This window comes from Acipenser ruthenus, chromosome 2, assembly GCF_902713425.1.
Source record: "Acipenser ruthenus chromosome 2, fAciRut3.2 maternal haplotype, whole genome shotgun sequence".
Classification (NCBI taxonomy): domain Eukaryota; kingdom Metazoa; phylum Chordata; class Actinopteri; order Acipenseriformes; family Acipenseridae; genus Acipenser; species Acipenser ruthenus.
The window spans coordinates 68894864-68915768 of NC_081190.1; the positions used below are offsets into that span (position 1 = coordinate 68894864).

At 37.5% G+C, this 20905-nt stretch overlaps 1 protein-coding gene across 2 annotated transcripts in view; it reads right to left on the bottom strand.

Moving 5' to 3' along the window:
• LOC117408318 (SH3 domain-containing protein 19-like) overlaps positions 1-20905 on the bottom strand; it is a 55227-nt gene that overhangs the window by 25836 nt on the left and 8486 nt on the right. For both annotated transcript variants that reach the window (XM_034013214.3, XM_034013213.3), the window contains exon 2: positions 4822-4861. In XM_034013214.3, coding sequence (XP_033869105.3) covers positions 4822-4861 — 40 coding nt within the window. The remainder of the gene's footprint in view (positions 1-4821; positions 4862-20905) is intronic.

Sequence of the window (20905 nt, forward strand, 5' to 3'; positions counted from 1 at the left end):
GTATAATTATTATGGGTATTTGCCCAGTAATGGTTTTGTTGGGGGAGGGACCTACCTGAGAAGGTATAAAGGAGGTCAGTATGAGGAGCTCTGGGTGGGCTGCAGTAACTGACCTCTGTGGTGGCCTAGGTATAGAAGGATTGTGTTATATGCCAATGGGTTTTTTTTTTTGTTTTGATCCAGGATCAGTGTAAAATAGTTATTTGTTGAAAGAACAAGCTTACTTTTGTTCACAAATAAAGTATTTGCTTCTTTTAACTGAATATTTGGTTGTGCGTCCTCCCTGTTTAACATCAGCCACTCGGCACACCCTCACAAAGTCGCCTTGGATAATTGATAATTGTGTGCAAGCAACAAAACTTTTGATCTTTTGAACATCACATTATGAACTTTATTTTTCAAACTTTGTGTTACACATGTGTACCCCGTAAGCTTGGAAATGCCCATTTAACACTGCAAATGAGTGATCTTTAAAATATTCATAAGCTGAAAACTGAAGGAGGTAGAGGTTCTTAGTAAAGATTAGCATTTAAACTGTTTAGTATAAACAGTTAATTAGGATACCAACGCTGCTCCTTTTAAAACAAACAACATGTCAGTTAATACCATACAAATTAATGAAACAAAATCCTTTTGAAAGACCCTTTTTTCAAGGATGGTCTGTTGTATGGTAGGGGGAGGGAGGGAGGGGTAGGTCATCCCATCTGTTTCAATTACATACTTTGCAAGTAAAAGAGGCCATTATTTAGGCCTCTCGTGCATTAACGAAGCCAAAGTGCAAACCGTTATAAGCACAATACCTCCGTTTCCAAGGTTACACTGTTATGTTTGCTGACCACTGCAGCTGCTCCATGTGCTTTATGTTACAATGCCTCAGATCCTATAATACAAAGCTATTGCAAAAGTGCACATCCGCTTCTACTGGTTCATATTAATGTTAAAAAACAGGCTTGAAATAACCCATTGTACATGGATACATAGCCACACTGTCACAGTATGAGGTTTGGCAAAGGTGGGCAGAGGAAAGCAAACAGTTCTCCATTTTGCAAAGGTATCCTCAAGAAATTGTCACACCACTTTAGCTGGGGGGGAAAAAGCTCATTTCATAAGTTCACAGGTGCAGTCTACAATGCTCTGAATAGCACCTAGTATCGTACTCAATACAGTGTGTGTGTCTGTGTATATTGGTGGTGGTTGGCAGGGATGGGGTTAATTCCTACCCCTGCCAGATGTGAGAATGTGGCTGTTCCCAAATTAGATAATTGGTGCTAATTGGGGACAGACACAGGATATAAAAAGGGAGCTTGAATCTCCATTAGAACGAGGATTGTCAGGGAGCTGGTAACAAAGAAGAGTACTGGGATGGTATACTTGTAGAGTATATGGTTGATGACCAGTAAACAGCTTAGCTGTCTGGTTTAGTTAAGGAAAACCAGTGAAGGGTTTGCCCAGCCTGGTGGTTTTGTTGGGAAAATGGCTGAGCAGTTCCAACCCTTTCGTTAGAGAAAAACACAAGTTTAGTTAGTGCTCCCAACTGGAGTTAGGCTTTTGTTTTGTTTGTTTTTGTTTTACTGTATGTAAATAATAAAAGTTCACAAAAGCTTAAACTTACAGTTTCTGTGTCCTGGTATATCGCCCCCCAGCTAAGGCTGGGTTTTGGCGCCCTTCAAAGTATGTGACCCAGGCCCAGGCTGGGTAAATGAACCCCATCACTGCTAACCACCACCAAAACAGATAGCCCCAATACTTTATTTACAGGCAGGGCTCTATATATTGTAACACAGCAGGGAGGGGGTTAAAATCCTCCCTGCATAAAAATGTATGTTTATTGTTTGTTTGATTGTTTAATTATAATTGTATTATTGTTTTATTATTAATTATCCCCTGCACCTGGCTATCATTACATTTAGCCAGTCTCGTCAGGGCTGCTGTGTGGAGAGCCCGCCTGTGTGTCGTAGTCCTCAAAGGTACTGTGTGAAGCCTTGTTGTTGTGAAACGTATTTGTAAACCTGTGTGTTTTGTTTTTAGCCAGTAAACTGCCTAGCTGTCCGGTTATTAGTTGAGAGTTACAGTTTGTGTTTAGTTAGTACTAAAAAAACTAGGTGTTTATTTTCATTTTACAAAAGTGCTTAAAACCTCCAGTCTGTGTGTCCTGGGTCTGTTTAAAAGGGACAACAAACGTGAGAGAGTGCAGCTCGATCACAATACATATATATATATATATATATATATATATATATATATGGGGGGGGGGTTTAAATGGTACAACTATGTTCTCTTATTGTGCAGTGTGTTTATACTGATGAGGAAACAAAATGAGAAAGACTGACCTCCAATTAACCTTATAGACAGCCAATTACCTTATAGAACAGTTGCATAATATCTTGGCTGAAAATGTTGGAAAAAGAAAAATGCTGTGTTTAATCTTGCTGTCTGGCAAAAACAAGTGTCAAATTTCAGATGTTTGTGCTTATTTTTGACCCACCAGCAGATATAATTGCAGCCAAGAGCAAAATGCCAAGGGAACTGGTGCATCAATGTAAAAATCAACCATTTTATTTTCTGCCTTTCTGAATTGCCAGAAGTCTGTGCTTGCAAACAAACCAAGCCAACACAAATGCGAACAGAACGGTTTACAGCAACGTTTCACAGGTCATCTCTAATTATGCAACATACAATATCCTATTATGTGTATTCTTTAAGGTTTACTTGCAGGTTTAGTCCATTTTCCTGCTTCCAGATGTCGCAGCCTGCTCTGTGTGTGTGTGAGCAGGGTCATATTTCACTGGTCCTGCTAGTTCCTTTTAACTCAGGGTGAGAGCTGTGACTTGTATTTTATGCTTAGAAGACTAAGAGATTGACTGTCTGACTATTGTGATTTCTGTTTAATATTTGTGTAATTAATAAAATGTTGCTATTAATTGAACATTCCTTGTGTCTAGTGTGCGTATGTGTGTTCAAAGTAAATCCTCGATCTTGTAACATGTCAATAAAATATTTTTAATAAGAGAACTAATCAACTTATATAAAATTCTAACAATTAAATAATTGTTCTTCCAGGGACATACATTATATCATCAAGTAATGGCAAATATCCCAGAAGACCACTGCTGATCCTTCTGCATGTAGGGACAGAAACTCAGGATAGTCCTGGATTTCAGAATTCATGAGGTAGGCTATATGAACTGATAAGGTGCCAGAAAAATAGATACATTAAATAAATTCAAGCTAAAGATTGCTTTGACAATTTTGTTCTTTATCAAGAAGTTAACATATATTTAACTTAAATGCAGATATAAATCCTGCTATCAGTTTGGCAGATTCCATTTATATGCCACATATTTTTTTTAAGAAAATTAATTATAACGAGGGACTGCATGCACCACAGAGCTTGCATTGGATGCTTAGTGCATGACCACCAGCATATACTTTCTCTAAGCTTACTTTAACAAAGCTAGTACATACAAAGAAATGCATTTAAAAAGCCTACCTTCTTTATGAGGTAAAACCAGGGTGGTTTAAAAATAAACTTGCACTCAAGGCAAATCCTGATGCAGAGAAGACAGATCACATGTTCAATGCACATCAACCCATTAAAACCCAGCTGGTAAAAACAAGTACACAACTAGTTTGGTAAGAGCTATACAGACTCGCTCCAGTCCGCCACACACATATAAATAAAGCTGACTGCACATATATTCTCCATATGACTTGGTCATAAAGGAAGTTTGGCCTCTTCTAGATCCTTAGTTATCACCCAGGGGATCCTCTGCAAAACTGTAGTTACTAATCACAATGAGTCAACGTTCTGCAACACAGTTATCTTAAATGAAACAATATTCCATACATTTAAAAAGTTGCATCTGATCTGCCAAATGTTATTTCCTAGGCAGTTTTATAGCCGTCATCCCAGAGAGAAACTGTGCCAAAGGGCTGTGGAGCAAAATACTTAATCTGCTGCGCTATGGAAAAAAAAACAGTCAAAGCGTGCTCAACTGGAGTTGTTATTCATCAGTTCTGTAACATCTGGACAACTTTTCAAATATCTCAAGGCTGAGCAGCTCTTTGCAACATCTTATAAACAGTAACACAACCAGGGGAGGGGGGTTCAATAAAAAAAAAATACATCATCTGCGTTGCTGGCCTGTTTTGTGGTGGCAGTTAATCAAACACAGGCTTTTGAAACTTTTGCTAATGTAATTGTGTGTTTGTGGCAGGGTGTCCTCGTATAACCTGAAGTTTGATCAAATAGCATCATAAAACAACAAAATAACGCAGACCTAAAAACTGCCTAGTATCTACCCCCACGTTGAGTGACATACATGTAATAAAAGTACTTTCCCCTGAAATCATATCTAGTACAGATTTAAAATTAGGATCCATTTTGTTTGTTTTGATATTTTGATTTAACTTTCACTCAGAAACGGCCGACGTGAGAAAAAATTTCTCTGACGAATGTCTCCTACAACAACACTGATGGAAATGAACGGCTACAGTGGGAATAAAAAAACAGCAGCGTTGTCATGATATTAGAGAACAAACATCAAAAACAGGGTTACAGTGAAGAATACAACTCTGCAATATGTACAACAGCATTAAGATAAAGTAACGCATTTCTTGTGAACGCTGTAGGGTCTTCTATTACCCTGAATATCCAGATGTTCAGCTTTTGTAATGTCTGCAGGTCGAGCTTAAACACGTACTGTTGAAATAATGTACTATATATCAGTGCAGACTAGTGTGGCCTGCAGTGCATGGCAAAGATGCTGAATGTTAAATATATAGTGGCACACACTTAGAAGTTAATAAAGTACGTCTTACCTTGGGAGGTGCTGATCTGGTTTATTTCTTTCAGAGCGATCTGTAAAAAAAGAGCAGAAAAGCATGCTTTTTTGACACAAATGCACAATTAACCAGAGGAACTGGTATTCTGTATTAATCTTGATAAAAAATGAGAATCAGGGACAGTTTTAAGGATTATTATCTGGTATACATCAGTACATCAGAAAATGAGAGTCCTTAGTGTCACTACTCATGAAAATAAATAATTATCTTTATTGTTCACTTATACAAGAAGAATGACTCACTAAGAATCACTATTTCACAGACTGCACTATTGCAGTGATGCTATAGGTGAAACCTTATGAATGACTACCTGAGACAACTCACATCCACCTTTCAATACAACAACCAATGCAAAAGAGAATCTGCTTCTAAGAGAGAAGCGCAGTTTGAAACCTAATGCATACAGTAGCTCTTTCACAAAGGTAGTGAACTGGACTGACTAAGGCAAACATGGTGCTAGGGAATTACCTCGTACCTGAGTTGAAAAACAAAGCATAATAAAATCAGATCATCTTTAAAACAGGTGCTAAATGTACTTTATAAAATAAAATCAATCTGGTTGCATTGACATATAAAATTGCATTTTAATTAAACTTGTATTATATTGGAGGGAATTATGGATCTTGGCATTTTTTTTTATCAACTAGAGGATTTGTGTGAAAAGCTGACAGACCGTTCCTTATGAGGTTATAGCAAACAAAATGATTCCACAGACCTTACCTGTTGTGCACCTCTTTTCACTACAGGACGTAGGTCTCACATGTAACTTTTAAAGTAGCGTGTCTTAGCAAACATATTGTGTTTTCATTTTAAAACCTAGTATACATGCCTTTCTGAAGTAGTCGTACGCTTCCTTGGCCAATCCCTTCAACACCTTTTCTGTCATTTACTATCCAGCAGCTTCCCCTAACAGAAGCAGCCATTAACATGCAGTCGCACTGTCCTCGGAAGTGACAGGCATGCAAACTAAGAGCTTTCTTTAACCTAGGTAACCTGTTTTAAATGTAACCTACATACTTAATGGACAACTGGTTAGATAATATGTAATCATTTCATTAGCTATAACCACTTTAAATACTTGAAATTATTTTGTTTTGATATTGTAAGGTAGAATGGGTGTTCAGATACCCAATGAAGATAATTAATGTGTGTAATGGTTTAATTCAGTTAGCATTATTAATTACAAATGTCTCCCAAACAGGCTCAAGATCGCGAGGAAACAATTGCTTTTATAACTTATCAAAGGTTTGTGAATAAAATGCAGTACGAAAGCAGGAAAGCAGGTTAATTTCAAAATATTATAAAGCAGCACATTAATCTCAGTAAGCAATATGGAGGCAAAATCTCAGTGTAAATATCAATTAAAAGTGAAATCAATACATTAATGTTCTATAATTTGTCTATTCTAATTATATTCTTAAGTCAGTAAATATAATATGAATACGCAGGATAATTGTTTGTTTGAGTGAGTATATAAATTCATATAAATTGAATTCGAATTAATAGGATATTACGAAACTGTTCTAAATTCTGTATCAACCAGTTGTTGAATATATATCCTTTAATTAGAATCACGACACAAAAACATTTTAACACCCATTTATCTGTTCTTTAAAAAAAATAAGATTCAGCACCCCATATTTAAGGTCATACATCGCCTTGCAATTCCAGCTGTTAGCTGTAATTCACTTTCATGGAAGATTAAAACTAGCCTTTCTTTTTGTAAGAAAACAAAATATAACACACACCCTTTTTGCATCAACATTTCTGCAAATATACATTTAATTGTCCATGTATAGTTTCTGTAACCCTTTCTATTCTTTAGTTTAATTGGTAATACTCAGTTTGTTTCTCAGGGTTGATGCAGTGTTGAGCATGCGCGACGTCTTGTAGAGCGATGTCCCCTTTCAGTCTTACAACAAAACACAAATTCTTCCAATAAAATTGACCATTCCTGGTAGATCAATTCAGTCCATTAATTGAGTCTTTAAATCATTAGCTGTCCTCCTCTTTAATGACAATCCCAGGTAGTGAAGTTATTTGTAATGAAGTTATTTGTATTTTAATGTCCTTTAAACAATATTTGAATCTTCTTCAAGTTTATTAATTATTGGGTGTTTTCTAGATGTTATGTTCAGAGCTCTGACATATTATGTATGTGGGGATTTTCTGGATGGTATTAGCAGTGTTGCAGTCCAATTATTAAAAGCAAACTCCCTTTTCTCTGACTTATTCGTTCATGTTTGGAGCTGCTGGTTAAAGATGTTTTTCTGACTTTGCTTGCTAGATGTTGATAGCAGCGTTGCCATTCAAGATGTTTTGCCTGCTCTTCCCTTTCTCTGACTGACTGTGCAAACTCTTGCTTGCCCTTGAAGATTTCCAGACTTACAATATCTCCCCCATTCAATGTATCCAATGGCAATGTGATTCTCTGTAAATAAACATTAAATAGGGATCAGAACTATGGAAAACACAGGTTGTGCAAGTTCACAGTCGGAGCAAAGAACCTCACAGTAATTTGGTTTGATACGTGGTTTATTTAACTGTTCGTATTTCTCAAAACATTAAATACAAATCCAGTTGTTCACTGAATATTCAGACATGAAAAATGCATGCCCATACAGAAAAAGGAACATTTTCACAACTTACAAAACAATGCTCCAAGGATCACAGATTAAATGATAGCACACTTCATAACCTTCAATTGAAACTGAGTACTTTGCCCATTTATAGGCTATATAGAATGTTCTGATTGCAAGATGTCATTAGCAGACATATTTTATTCTATGCTTTGAGAAACACTGAGTGGTCTTTGCCAGTCCAATAAAATTCAAGAACCAACTAGCAAGCACATGGCAAAGCCTAAAGACAAGACCAGCTACAAACTGCAAGAAAATGAATTTATAGGTGATCAGATCATCAAGGTGTCAAAAATATTTTAAGTCCATAAGTATCATGTAAGTTGCAGCCACGGAGGGGCAGACAGAAACATACAAAGGCTCCTCTATATTTTCTCAGATTCTTACACCATACTATACATGTACTCTCATTAACTGTTGGTTAAATATATCTTTAAAAAGTTTTATCAAAATTGACTCTGCAGTTCTCTAAATAAAGTATTTAAAAAATGCAAGAGTGGCTTGCGTACAAATAAAAAGACAGACAAACAGGAACCTCCTTATAGCCCCGGGACCTCATAATGTCAGTAGCATGTACCAAAGAATGTCCTAAACTACTTTAATCACAACATTGACTCATAATTCTCACTTTATATGTAAAACACTAAAGTGCCAGCACTTCATTATATCCCTGTCACTCAGCGGAGGTAATTATTGTTCAAACAAATGTCTGTAAATCAATCTGCTGCAAAAGAAACAGCCTATAAAAATCAGTAAAAGTCCAGCCGTGTACCTATTTAACATCCGGAAGTCATAGTCTGCCACGAAACCCTTAAAAATGTCTGCTGCTGACTGTATTCGGAAAGAAATGCTGCCACATTGTACAGGCTTTAGGTTTTAAACTGTGTGGAAAAAATGTCTCATTTCTTTACAGCTGCTAATTAGCACACTTTGCTGCTGTCACATAAAAATAAGAACTAACATTATTTTCACAAAAACTATAACTTCTACCAGTGATTTGTTTACCGAGAACCTTCATTAGCCCTCCGGCACAGCCTTTGCTAAGCCTAATGAGCGTAAGTAATGGGTGTACTGTGTCACTTCTCTAATGAGCATCCAAAACAGTCTCTGTCTTGTCAAAACCTCTCTAATCACTTCTACATTAAACAGTGCTAATCCTGCATTGCATTAAAACAATGCAGTTAACACAGTTTTACATCATGGAAAAACAAAACATAAACACATCTACCTCTGCAGAAACACTGCTGAGAAGTATAATAAAAAGTAAGAAGATAATACTTAGACCTACGCAGTACATAATGTGCAATAGTAAACATAACAAACTGGCTATAACAGTAGCAAGTCTATTGATTTATTTTTAGTATTTGTAATATATAAAAAGCTCAGAACATTTTTTTCCCCAAAAATACATACTGCATGGTAAAAAAAGGTACACTTCACTTATAAAAAATTACCACTGTATTTTTTGCAAGGTATTTCTTGCAGTTACTATGATTTTCCCTGGCGATACTATTTATTTACCATAGTTTACCCATGTTTGCCATGTTTATTAATATGCTTTACCGCACTTTGCTATTCTTTACAATGCTTTATTACACTTTACTATGCTTTTACAAAGGGACACTTTTATAAGGGTTACTGTACTGAATGTCCCACAAGAATTACATACGAGCATTAAGGTAGTAAAGAACCAAAATAGGTTTTGTATCCTATGACCATAACATCACAGCAGAGTTTAGAACGTCAGACTTGTGTTTTTTTGTGTTTAGTTCGAGTTAGACTAGATTATTTTGAAGAACTCATTAGTTCAAGGAATTTGGTAACAAAATAATCTTAGAAGCAGTTCTGTAACACTGCAATGAAATTCAGATTGCAGACAAAATAAAAGCAATGGAAAAAATAACTATACGGGTATCTTTTTTTACATTTCCTTCCTTGCATTGACTAAGAGACATAATCTGCAGTATATCCTCCATGCAAGGCTGCACATCTCATGGGCACATGTGTTTGTGAAATTTTTAAAAGGACTTTATTTCATTTCCTTTGTAGAAAACAAGCCAAGCAATTAACACAATGTAAATGCAATTAATATCTGTTTGTGCAAACAGAAACAGCTCTGTTACATTTCAACCCGGCAAAAGATCTCAGAAAATCAAGGAAAAGTCAGCACTCGACTTTTTTTTTTTTTTAGGCAGCGGTAGTGCATGCTGCACCACCTTTCTAAACTGTGTATGCATTCAGCTTGTTTCCAATTCATTCTCAGTTTTACATCTGGCAGGCAAGTCACATTGGAGTGTGTATCCAGAATATCCAGGCTCCACAGTAACAAACCAACAACTGAATTTTGTGGCAGGAGGACCAGTGGAAAGACAAATTAAATAAAAATAATCACCTAAGCATTCTGTCTCATAGGTTCTGCATTTTGTTGTAAAACCTATAGACCCTCCATTCAATTTTGCAATGAATTCTGTGTTTTGAAACTGTGGTGCTTGGGATGCAGACATCACAAGATTGAACTTGCAAAGCAAATGTGTTTCTAGTCAGTTACCGTTCAAACTGCAGCGCAAATGACTGTCCAGGACCAAGTACTCTCTATCCCCTGGAGTCTGGAGAAGCAGCTGTAAGAATACTCATCTGACTTATAGCAGCCTTCACCCAAAACCACAGGGATTTCTATGATCCCCAGCCAACTGTTAAGAGAGAACTTTAAACCAGTCCTTCAATTTGGACCCCAGAATTACCCACTTTTCCTTTCCCTGGTTCTTTTACTCCTTAAAAGTGAAAATATACTTTTAAATGTTCCTTTCACGGGCACTTTAAATATTGAAAATGAATGCAACAAAAGAAAGGAACGTTCGGAAACGTTAAATGCAACATGAAAAAGGAATACCACAAACTACTTTAAGTACAAGTTATTTTATGTTAGAGAGGAAATAAGTTTGTGGAGATTCAGAAAAAAATATCTGCAACCAGTTCTGGAAAAAAAACAATTACCATCCCAATCCTCAGGTGTTAAGAGACACACTTTCCACCTGTTTATGTAATGATGGGCTGCTCCCTTTGTTTTTTGCTGTAAACTGCTGGCCAAGCCCTTTCACTGAAGAGGCTTATTCTCTTGTATCTTTCTCGTTCTCATCCAGATTTTTTTTGTTGTTGTTTTTTGAGGGTTTTTTTTGCAATTTGAATCTGTTGTTATAGTCCACCTTTGCAGCAATATATAAAAAAAAGTAACTCTTACCTGCTGTGGTATATTGATTGCTTTTATTGGTGTCTATGTGGCATTGGGATCACATCCCTCCATCACTTTCCATGTTGTATTCCAGTGTGTGGAAAAAAATAAAACCACACAGCCCCAGATAACAACAGTATGAGGGCAGGAGGACTCCGATTGGTGAATTAGCACCAGCCAATCAGGACACTGTAACTGGAATGTGGTAGTTCAGGAAGTTCTGACTGAGTCGGCTGCCTTGCTTTCTCTTTATTATACAGGAAACAAATGACCCTTGATGTACCATACACCGATTTTTATAAAACAGATATAATGAACTGAATATGCCAACTAGGGGAAAAAAAAAAAATTCCCGACAGAATTATGTAAAATGTGAATGTTGATTCCCAGAAAATTAAATAAACCTCCAAATAAGAGTATTGGTTTGATTTACTGGAGTTTGGAAGTGTAACAAAATGCAACACACAGAACACATTGGTTCCTACATCTTGTTACACCATGTTAAATGTGTCATGTTATGGATGTGACATTTGCACACAAAATTGAACTTTGTTACCATACACAAAGACTCCTTTAATGAATTAAAGAAACATTATAGACTATTTAGATAACATATTTTTAAGCTGTGTCCTGTTAATTTCATGGTTCAAAGTCTCACAAAAAAAAAATGTTGTTGCCCAAAGAAACTCACGTTATGGGTGTAACAGAAATGGACAAGCATTGCTGGGTCACTTTACATGTTTTCAAAACATTGAATGTAATTTTGTAAGAAAGACTTGGCTGCTCCCCAAAATCATATTAATTAATATATCAGGTTTTTTTTAACATTACAACCCAAAGTCCAGTGCTATGGATGTGACACGGCATTATGGATGCGATGGCATCTGAACTGTAATCAAGAAATTAATTACAATCTTGTTTTAAAAAAAGAAGAAAAAAAAAGCTTTAATGGACATTTGTCCAATATATACAGATTTTTTTTTTTTTTAATATCACAAAATATTTAACACTAACACTACACATTAACACTACATTTCACATATAGGACACAGAGACATGATGTTAAGGTTTCAGTGAAAAAACTGTCTGGTAATTCAGTCAGCAGGACTGACAAGATTAATAAACTCTGGTCCCAGTTCAGCTCCTCCTACTTGGCACAAAGCAGCCCCAGCTCAACAGAGGAAGCTGGTATCAATGAGGTGCAAAAGCAGGAGGAGAGGATGAGGTGCGTAAAGGCTGTTTCCCAGGCCAAGCAGGGAGAATGGACGAGATAGGAGTGTGGAACAACGCAAGATCAGCTGCTGAGATTTATGGACAATGGAACAGAGCAGGATCAGTTTCCTCATCAGGTCAACATATGATGTTCTCCCATCATCACATAACCTTAATCTATGGGTAGGAGAGGATCCATGGTGTCCTTTGTGTTCATCGCCAGCTACATTTAGACACATTTTGACAGGATGTTTGGTGGGTCTTAGCCAAGGACGGTTTACTTGGCGTCATGACCAGGTGCTGCGATGTTTGGCCTTAGCATTGGAAGACAAGCGCAGCATGACCAACAGGTTGCCACCAATTCCAGCAATATATGACACACGAAGAACAACATTCCTCCATCCAGGAGAGCAACCTCCAAGAAAAGGTATTAAAACCAAAACTCATCTAGGACAACTGGAAGCTGCTAGAGACTGGAAAATGCTGGCAGATGTTGGACAACGGCTTATTTTCCCACCTGAGATTGCCACCACTAACCTTCGACCTGATATTGTCTTGTGGTCTGGATCAGCATGCCTTATTCACCTGGTAGAGTTAACAGTGCCATGGGAGGATGCTGTGGATGAGGCATATGAAAAGAAGAAACTTCGGTACGCTCAACTAGCTGCTGAAGCGGAACAGCGAGACTGGAGAGACCAGGTTTACCCAGTGGAGGTGGGGTTGTCGAGGATTTGTGACACACTCCACACCCCGGTTTCTCAGAGATATCGGATTCAGTGGTCTAGAGTTGCGACGCATAGTGAAGAACTTCTCTGAAGCAGCAAAGAGGAGCTGCAACTGGCTCTGGTTGAGACGAAAAGATTCTGGTTGGGGATCTCAAGCACAGTATAAAGAAAGCAACGTCGATGTAAAGGAAGGTAATTAAGCTGGGTTTAGCTGAGTGGGGGACGGAGGGGGGTAATGCTGGGATGCCAGAATCACTGTCAAGCCCTCTTAAGATGTTGTGGGCTAGTCGACAAAACACTAAGGATGGAAGGTGCCCACTTGAAGACCCCAGAGAAGTACCCTATTCAGCTCAGTCCAAATATAATTTGTTATGGTCTATCCATCTTTCATTAGACTTTACCAAGTCCATATACCGCCACAAATTGGGCAGGAATGACAGATGTAAGGTGACTTTTAATTGGATAATTTATGACACATACTATTTTCTTTAATTTCATTGGTTCTCATTTCATTTTCAGTGATCTGATTGGCCAAAATAGTATGTGTAATAATTAGAATTACAACACGTACTAAAATCAAATTAGAATGTGTACTAAATATTTGAAACGCATACTAAATAACAAGTTTTTGACCCGGATGGCCTTCCATAATCTTAAATCAATGAAAATGATAGAACATTTAAAATGAAACCTTGTGTGTAGTATACAAGTGTTTTTAGCACAATGCCACTAATTTTGCCAATTTAACTAGCGGCACTGTTATGGATGTGACATTTGGTTTTATTTAAACACCATTATTTTGAATCACTGTAAAATAATTTCCTTCATCCCAAGAAAATGTAATATTAATAATTTGGTATTACAGACCCAGTGTCAAAATGTGACATATTTACAAATGTGTAACTTAAACATTTATCCTACCACTGATACCTAAAATGTATGGAAGTCAGACTTCTGAAAATGCTGCTTTTTTTCTACTTTAAACAGAAACTTTAAATGGTTGTAAAGGCACAAACCGAACAGAAATAATACAGCCTGCATAAATATACACGCCATGGTCACTTTATCATGGAATTGCCCATGTACAGTATGAACAGGATGTGGGAAACACAAATGTATCATACAGCATGAGCCGTCGTGAGTAACTAGTGCCACTTTCATAAAAAGCTCTGTAGTAATAAGAAGTACTGTACTGTTGTATCTACAAACATCTATTTTTCCAATTACTGTGCATTGCATAGAAATGAATAAGCAACCAAACAAAGTTTTAACCTTTCTCTCAATATTGCCTCATTAAGGATGTACAGGAAGAGTATAAATATTGCCAGCAGCTTTCCCTGGGGCTAATGGTGAAATCTTTAGGTCTGCTGCTCCCCGCAGTGCTTGACTGAGATAAATGTTGCTGCTGATCTTCTCTCAAAGCTGCTCATGGCTTTACGGCGAATCATCAAACATCAAACGGATTTCAGAATAACAAAATTAGGCTGACATGCGCAGGATTCACAGCTGAAGATGTTTTTAAAAAGCAAAATATTATTGAACTGTCTTTGCTTCAGTAAGCACACAAATGTACACCGCAGACGGTATTTGACAGTTTACCCTCCCTTAAAGAAAGACTTGGGGTAGTAAACTGTGTCGTCAATGTCCTTCAGATGAGACATAAAACCTAGGTCTTATTGTAAGTGACTCTGCAGCAGCAGTTGTGAATCATAGTTCACCCCCAAGTCTCTGTAAGTCGCTTTAGATAAAAGTGTCTGCTAAATTACATAATAATAATAATAATAATAATAATAATAATAATAATAATAATAATAATGCTGGCGACTTATTTAAAAAGGACACTTTGGAAGAGGGGAGATGCTCTTTTAAACCACAGACAACTACTGTACCTCAAACCCCATGCTTTCCTTTGTAAATTGCATAGAAATTCATAAGCAAGCAACCAATCTCTTACTGCTTAGATAATAGGAAACGGGGGAGCTGCACTTTTGTCTAAACATACATGTGGCTCCCACAGGCAACTACATCAAACCCCATGCTTTCCTAGGCAAAACTAATTCTGGGAAATAAATTGTTGGGCATTTGTTTGCTAACTTGACAACTTCACTTCCAACTCAGAAGGTCACACTTTTGAATCAAGCCCAGACACACTTTTGGAATGGCAGTACTTCACTGCTATTCAAATCCTATTGAAAATACTGTCATCTTCAGAATTTTATATTACAGCTCTCATTATTAAACCTCTTATTTTTATGACACAGCCTACAGCAGGGATGGAAATAAGACTCCCATTGCATGGCAGTTTGATCCACTCCTGGTTTAAAAGGACACACCTGAAGCTTGTTGAGTCAATAGGGCTGTATTTTTTTCACACTAAAAAATGGCTCATTTCAAGGCATTTCACCGTTTAAAAATATGTATTTCAATTAAACATAATATTTTTTAAAGCAGAAAATGTGTGTTGTCATATTCAAAAAGTATCATTTTCTCTAGTTATACCAAAAAAAAAATCTAAATATTTAAATGCTTACCTGAAAAACAGTAAATGCTAAATTGCAAATATTTTGTTTTTGTATGTCTAATCTTTGATGCAGCGGATGTATTTTTCTGTTGAAGACATTTTAAAGAAATCGTGCAGTTCTATGCAGTGCGTTCAATCATTTACCAGAAGCAAACTAAACCGGCTGCCTGGTTTTTAAATGCAGTGTAAAAGGCAGTGTGTCAATAAGGCAAACATTTGCTGTGTTCATTTTAAGTGATAACAAATACTGTAATGATGTAGCTTCCTCTATGTTGCTTTTATGTTGCTGCTTCATTAAGACTTCGTTTTTTCAACAAAATGCAAACAACCAGGAAGTGCAAATCAAAAATGCTGTAGCGTGTTTATTTTTCACCAAACAAAATAAACAAAACAAAACCAAACCTAACCCCTCTCAGGTCCTAACTGATACAACATACAATCAGTCGATTTAAACAGGGATTGGCTGCTGCTCCTTCTTCCCCGTACAAAACCACGATTTCTCGTACTTTTCTCTCCTTCTGTTTTTCTCAATATCCGACGCTCTTTCCTTATCTCTCACCCCCACACTAGGGCTGTCAGTTAACCCTCAAAATCGATTAACTGGTCACACAAAATAAAATCATTTGAATAAATATCGATGATTGTACCGCCCACATACATATTCGCTCTACTCCCCACACCCGGACGTGATTATTTTATATCCAGGGAGGTATGACACAGGCCCGGTTTTTGGGATGGAACCGCATAACAGTCTCGCGTTTTGATTGGTCCATGTCTGTCACATGAATACGTCGTCACACGAGTGGAAAAGGGTGCAGGCATTTTTAACATTGTGATCAGATAGCGAGAGTGATCTGCTTTCCACAACCTTACCATTAAAATATAATGTGGTATTACACTGTACTGATATTACAAACTATGAGGAATTACTTTATATAAATTATCATGTTATGCACGAATGTAAGAATTGGCTTTCTGTGGTGGTGTACTTTTTTCTTTCAAGTAGCATATATCTATAATCGTTTTTGCGATATATTTTAATATAAAACATATACGCTATTGCAGTTTTGTTACAGGATACATTAGTTTATCTCTAATGTAATCACAGTTTTACATATAGACTGCCCCTGTTTTCATTTACGTCCCAAATTCTGGGCCGCTTTACTTTTCAGATAATGTCCCAAATTCTGGGCCGCTTTGGTTTTTAGATAACGTCCCAAATTCTGGGCCGCTTTGGTTTTTAGATAATGTCCCAAATTCTGGGCAGCCTTGGTTTTTAGATAACATCCCAAATTCTGGGCCGCTTTGCATTTCCGAATTCAGCCCAGTTTTGGGGAATCAGCTGACAGCCGAGTTTCTAAGTCATGCATGCACAGTTTACCATAAACTGGATCGTGAATTCATTTGAGAGTAACCCTTAGTACATTAATCAAAGTTCATGTATTTTTTACTCTCCCCAGAAATCTTTTTTTTTTTTTTTTTTTAATGAAAAAAACAAAAATGTAAATGTTAAAAAACGTATTTCTTATTACATGAAGAAACTACATTGCACTGAAATAGATACATGAAAATTAATTTAAGCAGTCGTTTTCCTTTATTAAAGGCTAATATTAAAACACATTTTTGGGAAGGAACATGGTATTCCAAAAAAAGGACATCTCGTTTTCTTATGTAACGTCCATCAATATATTGTAGTGTTTCAGGTTCTTTTTGGACAGAAATGAGACTGCAACTGTGAGTAGATGAAGGCCGTTTATTTTGACAATAATTAAAAAATCACAAAATAAAATCATAAAGTGAGGGAAAGGAGACTGGGAGTCGAAAGTGAAAATAAATGATTGTAGTAATTTTTCTTTTACCCTACCCTTCCCAGTCTTTTCCCCGCCCCTCTTGTGCGCAAAACCTGAACTCCAATTCCCCTCCACACACTCCACACACCACCATGCAACCCTGGCACGCACACACCACCATGCAACCCCTGCACGTATACACCCACCATGCAACCCCTGCACACATACACACACCATGCAACCCCTGCACGCACACACCACCAAGCAACCCCTGCACGCATACACCCACCGTAGCAATTCTTTGCAAAATATATTTTCGGGTATTCAGCCCCATTCATGTCTATGGCAGTGTTATAAAACACATTTTCAGGCATATCTCTCGAACCCGAGCACGTAGAACCACCATTCAAAGTGATATAGACTCAGGGGAGCACCCCAAACCACCCCCTAAAAAGGTTCATCCAAAAACTCATGTCATGACGAAAAAATTCACTTTGCCAAGCCGTCCTGGCATTTGAACCATGAAAATGGTGACTCCTTGTGCGGGGCCCCATGGGGCCCCAACGCAAAAAAAAATCAAGTTCCTAACCCCCACAGAACCCGAGATACGCCCTGTCAAAAATGTCCAAAAACGACCCTTTTCGGGGTCATATCTCCATGACCCCGGGGCCTAGAAACCGGGTTGAACTTCCTAGGGTCATGTCTGGGGGCCCTCTTTCACAGGGAGCCACCCGTTTTCAAATGCTGCATTTTCAACAAATTTTCAGCATGATGGCATGTCAAGGTTGCATTTCCAATAGCTTTTGAGCTCCAGGTTGGCAAAAAAAGTCTAAACTGGTGTCCTTTCTAGCTGGGGACACGTCACTTGGAGGGATCGACAGGGGCCCCGAGGTGGACCTCCATACCGATTTTCAAGTCTTGGGGACCCCCGGAACCCGAGATACAGCACCCTGAAAAATGTCTATGGGAAATCCCATTATAAAACACCTTTGGGGCAACGCCCACCATCTGGCGGTGGGGTGGCGTTTGAACCCGTGGCTGATGTCTTTCTTTAGCTAAGACTCTTGTGCACGCAAAGAATGTCCTTCTGAGTTTGTTGGCCCAGGGGTCGTGGAGATACGGGTATGATAAGAGACCACCCCCTTCCCTATGGCAAATCCCATTATAAAAACACCATCGGGGTAAGGCTCAGCTAATGGCGGTCGTGGGTCTTACGAACTCGAAGGAACCCATTTTCTTTAGCTAAGATTGTTGTGCATCTAAAGAGAGTACAGAAGCACCAATTTAAGTCCATTCCAAGTGTTTTGTGATCACAGTATCAGCCTGAGTGTATCGGAGCACAGTTTTGCACCAAAAGCGAGGGGAGGCGAAAAAAAGCACTATATACCCTATTCTTTAAGATATCACTTTGCAGTGCAAATTTGAGGAACACAACCACTTAGCAACTTGCAAATTGGTACTGCAATTTAAAGGCCTGTAGTGTCAGACTGGTAGTCCCTAACTGATTCAAGTGTTTTTGGAATGATTCTTGCAAAGACTGATTTATAAGAAAAAAGAGAGATTGACAAACAGCATTTTGCTTTATATGCAGAAACGGGCAACTACAAGAGGGTGTCAAACAAGCTGTGAATGTCCCAGGAGGCGACAGAGTACCTCTGAGTATGAATCCAGATGCTCGCAGTACCTGTTCTTAGATGTCCGAAATCACTGTATCGCTGTATAACTGTATACCCTATAAATATCACTTTTTATTGTGTATTTGAGGATCATAACCAATTACAAACTTCATTTGAATTGCTGTGCTATCAGAATATCAGTGTATAACTTTGCTGGGTATTGCAGTGTATGCTGGGTATCAAAAGGCCTTCAAACTTTTACAAAAGGCCGTCAAAGTTACAAAAAAATAGGTGTGCCCCTAACCCAATACTTGTCTTTTTAATTCTGTGCATCCAAATACTTGTAGTTAAAAGTTTTAAGAATTAAGCTTACTGTTTGTTGTTCTGTCCTAAACCAGCAGTTTGTCACCCAGATTTATTAAATAAACGGGGGGGTGGGGGGGTCATCAGATTATTCTCCATTTTATTGTAACTGAGGTACCATTCAGTTGAGCGAAAATTGTAAAGGGGTACTCGAGCTGAAACCTCCAGATAGAAGGGGTACAGTTTCAAAAAAAGGTTGAAAACCCCTGACCTACAGTATAAATGATCAGGAATAGATAAGGGAAATGCTGACTAATACAATACAATAGGATTTATTTGAAGTTGTTGAAGGGCACTGGTCTCTTAAACCCAGAAGTTCTGATAAACCCCTATGCCTCACTATATATTGATGGACATTACATAAGCAAATGAGATGACCTCTTTTTTTTTGGTATACCATGTTCCTAAATGTTTTCTGAGGAGAGTAAAAAATACATTAACTTTGATTCATGTACTCTTAAATGAATTAACGGTCTATGGTAAACTGTGCATGCATGACTTAGAAACTCGGCTGTCAGCTAAGCAGAATATCTCAAAAACTGGCCTGAATTCGAAAATGCAGAATTCGGAACGTTATCTGAAAACCAGAGCAGCCCAGAAATTGGGATGTTATCAAAGCGGCCCAGAATTTGGGACGTTATCTAAAAACCAAAGCGGCCCAGAATTTGGACGTTATCTAAAAACCAAAGCGGCCCAGAATTTGGGACGTTATCTAAAAACCAAAGCGACCCAGAATTTGGGACGTTATCTAAAAACCAAAGCGGCCCAGAATTTGGGATGTTATCTGCAAACCAAATCGGCCCAGAATTTGGGACATTATATGAAAAGTAAAGCGGCCCAGAATTTGCGACGTAAATGAAAACAGGGGCAGTCTATATGTAAAACTGTGATTACATTAGAGATAAACTAATGTATCCTGTAACAAAACTGCAATAGCGTATATGTTTTATATTAAAATATATCGCAAAAACGATTATAGATATATGCTACTTGAAAGAAAAAAGTACACCACCACAGAAAGCCAATTCTTACATTCGTGCATAACATGATAATTTATATAAAGTAATTCCTCATAGTTTGTAATATCAGTACAGTGTAATACCACATTATATTTTAATGGTAAGGTTGTGGAAAGCAGATCACTCTCTCGCTCTCTGATCACAATGTTAAAAATGCCTGCACGCTTTTCCACTCGTGTGACGACGTATTCATGTGACAGACATGGACCAATCAAAACGCGAGACTGTTATGCGGTTCCATCCCAAAAACCGGGCCTGTGTCATACCTCCTTGCTGCAGTTAAGAAAGCTTATGCACAACAATTAAATGCGAGGGGTAATTACGCCTTGGTAGCGTCAGGAGAAAAAAAAAAAAAAACATTCGCAACAAGCCTAAAGCAAGTTTATAAAAACCGTATTTTTTTAGTGACAGCTGCAGCATCATGCATTGCATCTTGTTGTACCACCTAAATCTAATCTGTGAAACACACAATGCGGAAATCCCTGACTAAAACATAATAATAATAATAATAATAATAATAATAATAATAATCTGATTTAATTACCACAACATGCAGACCCACTATAGGTCAAGCTGATTGTTACTCCAAAATTGCATTATTGAATATTGTTAAATATTCATTATATAACAGTTCATTTTGAAACTCCAAAGAAGCGCAAACTATATGCAGTCTATTTTCTTCAATGTGCACAATTTATTTACCTGTGTTTGTGAATACAAACCTGTCGTTCTGCTCTGTTTCGCGGGTAGTAGTAGTATGGAGGATAATTGGTGCCAACATTAAAAATAAATAAATAAATAAATAAATAAATAAACAAACGAGATCAATAAATAAATACATACATACATAAAAATCGAAATACATTACATTTATTAATTTATTTCGTTTTTTTTCATTTTGGCACAATCTTTTCACTAGTATTTCTCACTCTGCGTCAATTATACT